Source organism: Carcharhinus amblyrhynchos, chromosome 16 (assembly GCF_965287045.1).
Source record: "Carcharhinus amblyrhynchos chromosome 16, sCarAmb.v2.hapA, whole genome shotgun sequence".
Lineage (NCBI taxonomy): Eukaryota > Metazoa > Chordata > Chondrichthyes > Carcharhiniformes > Carcharhinidae > Carcharhinus > Carcharhinus amblyrhynchos.
The window spans coordinates 37,747,098-37,760,763 of NC_137339.1; the positions used below are offsets into that span (position 1 = coordinate 37,747,098).

The following is a 13,666-nucleotide window of genomic DNA, read 5'->3' on the forward strand; positions in this document are numbered from 1 at the left end:
GAGAAGCACTCGGAAAGCTGTGATTCCAAATCAACCTGTTGCACTTTAACGTGGTGTTGTGAGATTTCTTACACAGGAGACCATGGTCACTGATGTCATTAATTCCAGTTCATTCATCTACCTGCTAATAACTTAAGATGTCTTCCACTCAACCAGCTCTCTCCTGAAGGTGCAGAGTGAGTTTACACTCCCTGATGTGTACTGGCAACTACTTTCAGCGATCAACAATTCTCTCTGTAAAGAGAGGCAGAAAGCATTGTGCCTTTGAAAGGAAATTTGGATTCATACTTCACTTTCAATCAGCCAGCACACATGCAATGGGCAGATGTGCTTCTTTCATGCAGTAAAAATCAATGGTTCCATGTTAATTGAAGTAGAGATACAGAGCTCTCTGGAGAGACAACGGAAATCATGGCATTAGCTTCAAATTGCTCTAGTAATGAGCCAGCACAGATGCGATGGGCTGCATGGCAGCGACTTTCTCTGCCACAAACTTTGATAGTTCAACATTACCACAAGGGAACGACAACATTCTGTTGTAAAAATTTTTTTGCTGATAAAATCTTTTCGTATACCAGAGTAACAATCACATTATTTATTAATACTGGTAGAAAAAATGTTACAGTTATCTCTGAATAGTTAAAATTGTGCAGGTTACGCTAACCTGACTAATGCTTTTAACTTGCAGTTATGTCAGTCAGTCAGAGCTGCATAGATTTCAAAATCTATGAGTCAGTTAAATGACCCATAAAACTGACTTACTGGAACTGCACACGGCTGCCTGCCCGTGTTAGTAAAGTTTTATTCTGGAAAGTCTTGGAAGAATTTAAAGTGTGGTAACTTCGTGCCTCACATTTTAGAACAATCAGAATTCATATGGAAGACTTCTTTATTCAGGATGAATAAGATGTTAGATTGAATTATAACTAGTTATTTCTACCTAAAAAAAGACATTTACAAACTGGCATACACACTAGAATCTGGAAATAATACCTCAGTTCAGTATCAAAGCTTCTCTAATAAATGCTTGATTAAGCATGAAAATAACATAGCTGCAGCTGGATAGCAGCACTATAGAGAGCTTATTCAGAATACATGAAAATATCTGCATTTCTATCAGATAATGAAGAATATTGTGGAATACGATCTGCCTCCTTTGACGATGATGGCAGCTTCTTCACAGGTGATGATAATGGAAGACTTATCCTCTGTGGTAGTCAGCATGACCATGGGTGACTACTCTTGATCTGCAGTCTCTCAAGCAGTTGGAGCACAGGGACTCCTGCTTTGGAGCGGCCTGGTCTTAGCAGACTCCTGGTTTGGAGCGGCCCTGGTATTAGCAGACTCCTGGTTTGGAGCGGCCCTGGTATTAGCAGACTCCTGGTTTGGAGCGGCCCTGGTATTAGCAGACTCCTGGTTTGGAGCGGCCCTGGTATTAGCAGACTCCTGGTTTGGAGCGGCCTGGTATTAGCAGACTCCTGGTGTGGAGCGGCCCTGGTATTAGCAGACTCCTGGTTTGGAGCGGCCCTGGTATTAGCAGACTCCTGGTTTGGAGCGGCCCTGGTATTAGCAGACTCCTGGTTTGGAGCGGCCTGGTATTAGCAGACTCCTGGTTTGGAGCGGCCCTGGTATTAGCAGACTCCTGGTTTGGAGCAGCCTGGTATTAGCAGACTCCTGGTTTGGAGCAGCCTGGTATTAGCAGACTCCTGGTTTGGAGCGGCCCTGGTATTAGCAGACTCCTGGTTTGGAGCGGCCCTGGTATTAGCAGACTCCTGCTCCTTTCTTTAGCAGTCTTGCTTCTGATCTTTTCCATATTGTTCGTTGCCAGCTGTTGCCATCGGAACCCTTCAGCCCCTGTGATTAGTGATTAGTCAGTTAGAGAGAGCAGTCTTTGAAGCATTTGCAAAGGCGCACCTCAGTTCACTTGTCAAAATATAGATAATGTAAAGCATTACTTTTGGCATGACGCTTGCCTTGCCCAGGTGGGTATTTTGGCTCTGTTGAAGTCTTTGTTGTTTGTGATGTAATGCTGCTGTCTGATGTCCATGATGAATCAGAGATGATGTTGATGGAAGCGCTCCAGCAGTCACATTCGCTTTCTGCACAGAACCCATACAAGAGGATGGTGATGCCAACTGTCCCCTTCCTTAGCTTTGGGAAGGATGTGTCGAAACACCAGCCCACCCCCCCTCCCCCATCACCCTCCTCTCCCCCCTCCACCACCACCACCTTTTCAATGGGTGACCGGGGAGCTCTTCAACTTGGACAGTCAGTTGTCCATATCCTGATTGACAATGGCATCATTTGATATATGTCCTGCATGGGTAAACTGTTCTACTGCATTGAGAAAGCTGCTGTCAGTGCTGATCTGCAGCAGATTATAATTTCCTTGTAGTTGGTTGTGGCTGTTATGGCATGACTGTGTTTAGGTTAACATTAAGACCAAAGACATTTGCTGCCTTAAAGAGAGAGGTTACAAAAACAGCATTGCCTGCTCCATGTGTGCCACTAGGGAAAGCTGTCAGCAAACAGAAGTTCCACAATAACTACTTCTGTGCTTTTGAAATTCGCCAGCAGCTGTCGAAGGTTGAAGAGACTGCCATCTGTTTACTCGACATCCAACTGTCCTGTCAACTGTCTTTGCCTCTTGAAGCATCATGCTGAACAAAATAGAGGAAAGGGCCAATGCCAGAACACATACTCACTTAACACCACTGGAGATGGGAAACTGTCTGAAAGATTTTCATTGACCTAATCTTTCTGTGCTTTGTGCAGTCAATGGAGAATCGTACGGAACCTTGGAGGACAACTCAATCTAATGTATCCTCCAAAATCCATCCTTCTTGATTGTATTGGAGACCTTGGTAAGGGTTTACAGAAGTAGCATCCAGGTCCTTCACTTGAGCGGTATATAAATGACATATCCTTTGCAATAATAAATACATATCACTGTAAGACTGATAAGGTCTACCATACGTAAGATTTTGTCAATCTTTTGATGATGATGTACCCTGATTATCATGGGAGTAGGGTGAAGTGGGGGGGTGGGGGGTGGTGGGGAAGAGGGCCTGGGTAAGACACTCTATCAGAGAATCGGTGCAGATTTGATAGGCTGAATGGTTTATTTCTGCTGTGTAGGAATTCTATGATCCCTGGATTCTGCACACAAAGGGAGGCGATGGCCTAGTGGTATTGTCACTAGACAATTAATCCAGAAACTCAGCTTATGTTCAGGTTCAAATCTCACTATGGCAGATGTTGGAATTTGAATTCAACAAAAAATAAATACCTAGAGTTAAGAATCTACTGATGACCATGAAACCATTGTGATTGTTGGAAAAAAACCCATCTCATTCACGAATATCCTTTAGGGAAGGAAATCTGCCATCTTTACCTGGTCTGGCCTACGTGTGACTCCAGGGCCACAGCAATGTAGTTGACTCTCAACTGCCCTCAGGCAACTAGTGATGGCCAATAAATGCTGGCCAGCCAGTGATGCCCAGGTCCCACAAATTAATAAAACAAACTGCCCAGAGGCAGGTTTAACCCACAGCATCACAATCTACACCATGGGCAAGGAGACAGGTCCCAGATCCAGCTCAGCCAAATCAGGGATCCAACCCCATGCTGTTGGTACCAACTCAGCTATCCAGACAGTGGAGCAACAAACCTAGAGACGCTGTGCATTAAATGCATTGCCCCAAAGTGCACTGATCAGGACAGAGCTGCTATATCATCAGCCCAGTGCTTGGTTGCAGTGAAAACTAGCAGACTGATAAAAGTACAAGTTAAATGAGGTTATATTACTGCTATAAAGAGCAGTGAGGCAACACCTATTCTGATGTTCTTGTCCTTCACAGCACACAGAGCTGAGCAGCAAAAATGGTTCCTGTTAGCACGTAAAGGAGGTTAGAATTGTTCTTTTTGTGAAATAGAGTATGTCAAAGTGGTCGAATTGATTTGTAGAAGTAACAAGATGAAATATGGGTGGACGATTCTCCCAAGAAAGTTCTGAGTGCTGAATTTGCTGGAAAGTTGATGTAAATCATGATTTTTTTTAGTGGGAGTTCACACTAGAATCTCCCACACTCTGTGCAATGCAGAGGTCACAATCATGAATATTATTAAAAGCTCGGGGGGGTGGGGGGGGGGCTTATTCATGTCAGAATCTGACAGTTCTGGGCCTCTGAGCATGAGCAGTGGCCCCGAACTGTCAGCCTGCACCAGCTCAATCTCTGGCCAGCCTGAGACCCTCATACTGCTGCCCCTCCACCTCCCCCCACGGCCCAATAATGGCCCCCAATCCATTTGCAGGCCGGCCCCGAACCCCCTCTGTCCCACAATGCCCCAATCTCCACTCCCCCAGCAGTGACAATCTCACCCCCTCTGCAGAACCCCCTATTGGGGGTAGACCCTCTCCACCTTGTCAGAACTCCCACAGAAAGACAGACTCCCCGCTACAGACCACTCCTCCCCAGCCCGACCAATCCCATTGGCAGAGTCACAGCAGGATTCCCCCACCCCCACAATTACGTCTAAGCGCCGTCCCTAGGCCCTGCCCCTAGCAGGCCCTGCTCCCTTGGCATGCTCCATGCCCGGTGGACAGAGCCAGGGGGCTCAGGCTGGCACTGCCAGGATGCCAGGGGACACCACCTCCTGCTGCACGACCTTCTTGCCTCCCCCCCCCCCCGCCTCGCTTCACTCCAGCAGGGTCACGCTGCTAGTTCCCCGAAAGGGGGGAGTTAGTCTGAACCCCAACAGAGTGAAATTGTTCTGGCGGGATGGGAGATGCTGTTGGACCTGGAGACTCCCGATAATGACATTTAAATTACATTAAAATAAGTTTAAGACTATTTACCTGCTGGTCCCGCCAGTTTCCAGCATGGTCCTGACCGGGCTGGATATCTGGCACTTGGAGATGCATGTGTGGGGAATGCATGCATGAATCCCACCATTTAAGGTACACACAATTCTCCCAGCCCAACGTGTTAAAAACTTAGCACGTCGGGCTGGGAGAATTGTCCCCAGGTTTTATGCAATGAGTGGCGATAGGCCTTCAAAAGATTATTGGATGAATACTTGAAGGAAAGAAAAAGTTGCTGGGATATAGGGAAGTCAGACTAACAGGATTGCTCTTGGAAGGAGCTTATCGGGTGAACGACCTCAGTCTCTGCTGCACTAGCTTATGATTCTAGCTGTATGTTGCTGTGAGATTCATCTTTGTCCTAAATATTTCTTTTTGCCATGCTTCTCCACTTAAGGCAGTGACTGAAGCTGGCATATAGTTCCACAGAACCTGTGAACCTCTCTTCATTTGTGTGGCCAGATTGATTTGATTTATCATTATTGTCACATGCATCAGTATACAATGAAAAATATTGTTCCTTGCAAGCTATACTGACAAAACATACCATTCATAGAGAAGGAGAGAGTGAAGAATGTAGTGTTACGGTCATAGCTAGGGTGTAGAGATAGAACAACTTAATGCAAGGTAGGTACATTTACAAGTCTGATGGCAGCAGGAAGAAGCTGTTTTTGATTTGGTTGGTACAGCCCCCATCCATTGACTCTGACTACACTCCCTGCTGCCTCGGGAAAACAGCTGCATAACCAAGGATCCTACGCACCCGGACATATTCTCTTCCATCTTCTTCCATTGGAAAAAAGATACGAAAGTCTGAGATCACGTACCAACCAGTCTGTCAATGGCAGGAGAAGCTTGACTATGACAGCTGATTCCAATCCCGGTTTCGTCCAATGCTGATCTGTCAATTTGCCAATATAATTCACCAGACGGTGCTCATTAATAGAAGTCAAGGCTCATTTCTTTCCTACTGCTTCCTACCCTCAGGAAAACTGAGCATTGTTGTAGGGATTAATTTTTGCATGGGATTCAGGAAGCAGACACTGAGACAATATGTGAATCGACACACATCCTCTTGCAACATGACTTTTATCATAGAAGTTTTGACCAGACATGGCCATGTGGCAGAGGGGAGTCAAAAGCCCCCACCACCAAGCAACCAGATCTGATTTGTCACGCTGGTTGAAAAGATACTGACTGAAGCAGGACAAAAGCGTTGCAGACATGCACCAGGTTTATTATCTGTACATTGTTGCATATCACCTGCACTTTCATGGAGTGGTGGCATTTGGGGATGCAGTACATCTCCATTTTAATACGTGGGGACTGTAGAACCACAAGTGGGCAGCTGATGGCATCATGCACCATTGGAAATCCCACATGCCTGCAAAACTCAACTCCCACTCCTCCTGCTTCTCTCAGGAGAGGGAGAAGATTATGAAGTCTTCTCTCCTGGTATACCTTATGATGATGCCGTCTTTAGTTTTAAGACATAGATGTAGCTGCCTTGCCTGCTGCTGTTTTTTTTTACAGACTGAGTAGTTTCTCCCTAGTGCTTGCAGCCCCCCACATATTAAAGTGGAGACATACCACTATCCCAGGGGCCACTACTCCTTTCTTGATCAATGTTTCTATTATCCACACAGAACGCTTTGGAGCTCGAAGCCATGGCTACATAGTGGGTGATGTGTGGTTACCATTCACACCTATTTATTATTTAACTGGTTTTTGCAGCCCTTTCTATTACATATCGAGCTTAGCCACAATAGGTTTGGGCATCTATTGATCCAGAGTTTTCGGCAAGCCCACAAATAATGAGGTGCGTGAATTCCACAGTTGATTTTCTTTTTGATATGGCGGCATGCTACTCATGATCATTCAGTTTGAAATTTTATGGAAGCATGAGATACTTCTGAGTCTATGTAAAATATTTTAATGTCAGCTAATTCTTAGCAGCCTTTTAATGTTCATTTTCAAAAAGGGCAATTCCAGAAAATTCTATACAAAACTGTCAGCGTTTAAAGTTATGAATATGATATGCCTTTAGTGATCAATCCTAGCTAGTCACTGGGGATTGATTCCTTTCCCTCTTCACTGCATTTGATAAAACACTTCATAATGACGATGGTGAACCCCTTAATTTTGGAAGGATGCTTAAGTGATAAGGCAAGCCCCATAAGATTATATTTTTTACCGACTAACTTTTATTGTCTGTGGCACTTTGCTGATTTGTTCAAAGAAATTATGCAAAATACCATCTTAAAAATATACAAGATGTTCCTCAATTAAATTACAATGTTAGTTGGTTACGCTGACTGATTTTATGAAACCAGTTTATTCATCAATTCAATACGTGATCTCTTGTCTAAATGACAGTCAAATATTTCGTTGCTGTAATTTACTGAGTTAGATAACTACAGTTTGGAATTAAATCCACTTGAGGATGACTGAGAGCAACTGCATTCTTGGATTCCATTGAAGATGAAAACACATAATTAAGAGGAAAGTTTATAACTTTTCCCTGTCATACTTTAATGCTACTTCCCTCTAGGCAGTGTAGTTTGTACTGCTTGCTTTATTTCAGCCAGTTAAATGTTAGACAAGGCCTGACAAAGACTACTGCTGTTCTTTCTCACATTTCTCTCCCCTTCTGATGCAACTAATTCTTGCTGGATGAAGACCATTCTACAGTACTTCGCCTACATGACCATCCTCCATCTGTGAGCCTAGGCTGTAAACTGTAAGTTCATTAGAACATAAGAAATAGGAACAGGAGTAGACCATTCGGATCTCAAGCCTGCTTCACCACTCAGTGCGATCATGATTGACCTTCCACCTCAACTCCACTTTCCTATCAGCTCTCATATCCCTGGATTCCCTGAGAAATTAAAATCTGTCACCTCTGACCTGAATATACTCAACAACAGAGCATCCAGAAGCCTCTGGGTGAACAGTTTCATAGGCTCTTGAGTGAAGAAACTCTTTTCTCAGTACTAAGTGTTTCAATGGGACAATCTCTCATTCTTCTAACCTTCCAGAGAACATAGATCCAATTTATTCAGTTTCTCATCATAGGGTAAATAGGGCTTTAAACTAAATAGTCGGGGGAGGGTTCAGTTGTATGGAAATTAAAAAATCAAAGTTAGAGAGGGTAGAAGTGCAGGTTAATGTTGAGGACTTCCAATTAGTTAAAGAAGCCGAGGGCTCAGGAGAGGTTAGTAAAGTTTCAAGACCACATGATAGAGCAGAGAGTATTGAAGATGGCAGGAGTTTAAATCAGGCAGAGCAAAAAAGGTGACAAGTATGAGATGGGAGGTGGTCAATGCAGAACAGTGGGTGTTATACCTAAATGCATGCAGTATACGGAACAAGGTAAATGAGCTTGTTACGCACATTGAAATTGGCCGGTACGAGGTTGTGGACATCACAGAGACGTGGCTGCAAGAGGAGTAGGGCTGAGATCTAAATATCCAAGGATGTGTCCTATCAAAAGGACAGGCAGATGGGCAAAAGGGGCAGGGGTTGCATTGTTAGTTAGAAATTAAGTTAAATCAATAGCAAGAAGTGATAAAGGATCAGAAGGCATAGAATCTGTGTAGGCAGAGTTGAGGAATCTCAAAGGTAAAAAGACCCTGATCGAAGTTTTGTACAGGCCCCCGAGCAGTAGTCAGGATATAGGGCAGAAAATAAATCAGGAGATAGAAAAGTCAGATAAAAAAGGCAATATTCCAACAATCATGGGGGACTTCAATATGCAGGTGGACTGGGAAATTCAGATAGTTAGTGGATCCCAAGAAAAGGAATTTGTGGAATGTCTAAGAAATGGTTTTTGGAGAAACTTATGACAGAGCCTACTAGGGAACAGGATTCTGGATTTGGTAATGTATAATGAGGCAGTCTTGATTAGGGAACTTAAGGTGAAGGAACCCTTAGGTAGCAGTGACCACAATATGATAGAATTTACCCAGCAGTTTGAGAGAAGTTGGAATCAGATGTAACAGTAGTACAATTAAATAAAGGTAACTACAAAGACATGAGGGAGGAGCTGGCCAGAGTTGATTGGAAAGGGAGCCTAACAGGGAAGACAGTGGATCAGCAATGGCAGGAGGTTTTGAGAGTTATTCGGGAGGCACAACAGAAATTCATCCCAAGGAGGAGGAAACATGCTAAGGGGAGGACGAGGCATTCATGGCTGATGAAGGAAGTCAAGGATAGCATAAAGGCAAAAGAAAAAGCATACAAAGTGACGAGGATTAGTGGGAAGCCAGAGGATTGGGAAGCCTTTAAAAGCAAGCAGAGGACAACTGAAAAAGCAATAAGAAATGAGAAAATTAAATATGAGTGTCAGCTAGCTGTAATATAAAAGAAGATAGGGAGAGTTTTTTTTCAATATACGAAAGATAAGGGAGAGGCAAAAATGTACATTGGGCCACTGGAAAATGAGGCTGAAGAAGTAATAATAGGAAACAAAGAAATGGCAGAAGAACGGAATAGTTACTTTGCATTAGTCTTCATGGTGGAAGACACCAGAGCTCCAGGAGAATTAGGGGGCACAGGTGAATGTAGTGGCCATCACTAAGGAGAAGGTTCTGGAGAAACTGAAAGGTCTGAAGGTAGATAAGTCACCTGGACTGGATGGAATATACCCCAGGATTCTAAAAGAAATAGCTGAGGAAATTGCGAAGGCATTGGTGGTGATCTTTCAGTAATCATTGGAGGCAGGGAAGGTCCCAGAGGATTGGAAAATAGTTAATGCAATACCTCTGTTTAAGGAGAGGCAGCAGACGGTAATTATAGGCCAGTTAACCTGACTTCAGTCATTGGCAAAATTTTAGAGTCCATTATTAAAAATGACATTGCGGAATACTTGGAAGTGCATGATAAAGTAGGACTGCGTCAGCACAGCTTTGTCAAGGGAGGTCATGTCTGACAAATTTGTTGGAGTTCTTTGAGGAGATAACAAGGAAGTTAGATAAAGGAAAACCAGTGGATGTGATTTATTTAGATTTCCAAAAGGCCTTTGACAAGGTGCCGCATAGGAGACTGTTAAATAAGTTAAGAGCCCTGCATGGATAGAGGATTAGCTGACTGGCAGAGTGGGGATAAAGGGGTCTTTTTCAGGATGGCAGCTGGTTACTGGTTGTGTGCCTCAGGGGTTGGAGCTGGGAAACCTTTTCACAATATACATTAACGATTTGGAAGAAGGAACTGAAGGCACTGTTGCTAAGTTTGATACTTATGATACAATGATGATACAAAGATATGTAGAGGCACAGGTGGTATTGAGGAAGCAGGGGGGCTGTAGAGGACTTGGTTAGGTTAGGAGAGTGGGCAAAGAAGTGGCAGATGGAATACAATGTGGAAAAGTGTGAGGTTATGCACTTTGGAAGGAGGGAATGAAAGCATAGACTATTTTCTAAATGGGAAAATGCTTAGGAAATTAGAAAGACAAAGGGACTTGGGAGTCCTTGTTCAAGATTCTCTTAAGGTTAACATACAGATTCAGTCGGCTGTTAGGGAGGCAAATACAATGCTAGCATTCATGTCAAGAGAGCTAGAATACAAGAGCAGGGATGTCTTTCTGAGGCTGTACAAAGCTCTAGTCAGACCCTATTTGGAGTACTGTGAACAGTTTTGGGCCACATATCTAAGGAAGAGTGTATTGGCCTTGGAAAGGGTCCAAGGGAAGTTCACAAGAATGATTGCTGGAATGAAGAGCTTGTCGTATTAGGAACGGTTGAGCACATTGTGTCCGTACTCATTGGAAGTTAGAAAGATGAGGCGGGATGAGGATGCTGTGAGGCCTAGATAAAGTGGATGTGGAGAGGATGTTTCCATGACTAGGAAAAACTAGAACCAGAGGGCACGACTTCAGGCTAAAGGGATGATCCTTTGAAAGAGAGATGAGGAGGAATTTCTTCAGCCAGAGAGTGGTGAATCTGTGAATCTTTTTACGGCAGAAGGCTGTAGAGGCCACGTCACTGAGTGTCTTTAAAACAAAGATAGGTAGGTTCTTGATTAATAAGGGGATCAGGGGTTCTGGGGAATAGGCAAGGGAATGTGGATGAGAAAAGTATCGGCCACGAATGAATGGCGGAGAAGACCCAATGAGCTGAGTGGCTTAATTCTGCTCCTTTGTCTTATGGTGTTACGGGTAACTCTCATATCCCAAGGATTAATCTAGTAAACATCCACCATGCCACCTCCAAGGCAAGGATATCCTTCTGTGGATATGGAGACCAAAACTGTTGTAGCAAGGCTTCCTTATTCTTGTACTCCAGTCCCTTGCAATAAACTCTAGCATGCCATTTGCCTTCTTAATTATGCGCTGAATCGCCAGGCTAACTTTTTGTGTTAGTAGTATGGTTAAAGTATGATAGCCACACAGACATCTTTACCTACAGAAGAAAGCAAGCTGGATTGGAACTAACATTGCTGATTCAGTTGTGGCCAGATGACTCATACAAACTGAAATCACAACTCTGTGGTCCCTCACTCTATCTTTCTCCTTCCCCGATAAGAATGTTTTGTTTCAATAACGAGCTATTCAATTATTGGAAAACCAAGAGAGACTTCATAATTCAGGACGTGATTCATTAATAATTTTGCTTATCCTCTTAGTTTGCAATACACTCCTGTCATAAGGTACTTAAGATCATGAAGCACCCATGCATAGAATGGTTAATATTTGCAAACATTAGTTAAGGTTCAGACTGGAATCTGATCTTGTTAACTATCATCAAAGCTGTGAAGCTCATTCAAAATCACATGACTATTAATGAAATAATTTGTTCTTCAAGGATTTCATCTTAACGATCTACTGTGCAAGACAATCATGCCCAAATAAGAGTACAATAGTTGTCTACAGAATTCAACAAACATTAGATTCTGCTTTATCACTGCATTTCAGTCAAACAGAATCCAATTCAGAACCCACATTAATAACATATTAAGTTCACATTGCCCATCCTTGAGTTTCAGTTACAGAACAGGAGGATTGTGTGCCATCTCCACTAGAGGTAAGATGCATTGTCTGTCTGTCAGAAAGCTGAGAGGTATCCTGTAGCACTAAGGTTGTAGGAGCACTGGAATCAGAGTAGAAGACCCGCTCAGAAAGCGGGTCATCAGTTGGCTGCTGCTGCGTTGATGAAACAACCATTGGAAGACTCTGTATAATCACTCCAGAAGTGCTGATACCAATGCTGGATACCAAAAGGCTGTTTGTTTCCTCGGGCTGTGACGGGAATTCTGTAGGTGAAGAACTATGAGATGGAATCTGTAATACTGAGCAGGTGACACTGGATGGAGCCTCAGCTGGGACAATAGGATAGGTCTGTTTAGGTCCCTGCAACTGAGGAGATGGGGAAGAGAAGATGGGTGACGCGGAGGATGAGGAAGAGGTTGCAACAGTCTGGTTAGCATCACTAACTACAGTGACTTCTCTGCTTTCCTCCTGAATAAGGGCATTTAAGCCATCTAGATCTGAGCAGTTGATTGTAGAAGCAGTGATGAATGACTGGCTGTTTGAAGATGCTTGGCTAGCAACAGCTGTGGTTTGCATTAGTGCCTGATGGAGACTGTCAGTAGCACTCGAATCGATAGGACTAAGTAAAGTGGCCTCCTGCTCTAAACATGAGCTTGTTTCAGTTTCATTCTGCGATATTGTTTGCTGGGCTGGAGCAATCAAACTAACCTGCTGTAAAAGTTGCAATTGATTACTAGAGGTCACATCATCCCGGTTCTGGTGTCCTGAATCAGACACCACAGTATCTCTTATTGTATGATGTTCATTCACGGTTTCTTGAACAATGCTGTCGGCTGGATTCAGCTGGTGGTTAACTATAATCTTCACATCTCCTTTGTTAAAGGACGTGACTGACCTTGGCTGAAGGTGATTAGACATCGAAGGAACATTGGTTTGGTCCTCATGATGAATCTGCAGCTGTAAAACTGCCAATGCATTGTTATCACTGCTGTGGGATAAATCACGATGTTGATTCTTATGGCTGCGCAGTGAATCTTCTCTGACAAAACTTGCATCGCACAAGTCACACCTAAAAGGCTTTTTGGCATCCAGTTTGACCACTAACCGTGAACTGCCTTGCTTTTGACCATCAACATCTTTCTTCCCTGCACTCACCTTATCCTTACCTATATGATGTTTTTTTAGGTGCATAAGAAGGTTGCTACGTTGCTTTGAATCAAAGGCGCAAAATTTGCACCTGAAAGGTCTATCTTCAGAATGAATTCTTTCATGCACCTTCAAAGATCCTTTACTAGCACAGGAGTAGCTGCACTGCAAGCATTTTATCGGCTTATCTGGTTGATGGGTCCTTGTGTGCTGCCGCAGTGTAGACTTGTTTCCACATTGGAAATCGCACTGTGGACACTTGAAAGTGTTCTCCATGCTGTGCTTTACGCGAATGTGAGATCGGAGGTTGCCCTTCATAGCACAGCGGTAATTACAGAAGCCACATTGGTAGGGCTTTTCACCAGAGTGGATGCGCATATGTCTCTTTAGATCCGAGTTGATTTTAAACTTGGCATTACACAGCTGACATTGGAAAGGAGCATCACCTGAGGAAAGCAAGGTTGTAAATACAAGATTAAAAATTGTGCATTTTACAACTGAAATTCTCATCCTCGCTTTCAAATTCTGCGATGGTCTTACACGTCCTAATCTTTCTAATCTTTACCAGTCCTAAAACCCTCTAGAAATTTCTGCCCTCCTTTAATCCTGGCCTCTTGACCATCCCAAATTTTAATCACTCCATGCTGATAATTACATGTTTAGCTGGCATG

The 13,666-nt window shown here is 43.5% G+C and overlaps 1 protein-coding gene across 1 annotated transcript in view; it reads right to left on the reverse strand.

Moving 5' to 3' along the window:
• Positions 1-6,881: 6,881 nt before the first annotated feature.
• Positions 6,882-13,666, reverse strand: part of zfp64 (zinc finger protein 64 homolog (mouse)) — a 67,233-nt gene continuing 60,448 nt past the window's right edge. Inside the window, exon 6 of the mRNA XM_080205004.1 lies at positions 6,882-13,441. Coding sequence (XP_080061130.1) covers positions 11,820-13,441 — 1,622 coding nt within the window. The 3' untranslated portion in view covers positions 6,882-11,819. The remainder of the gene's footprint in view (positions 13,442-13,666) is intronic.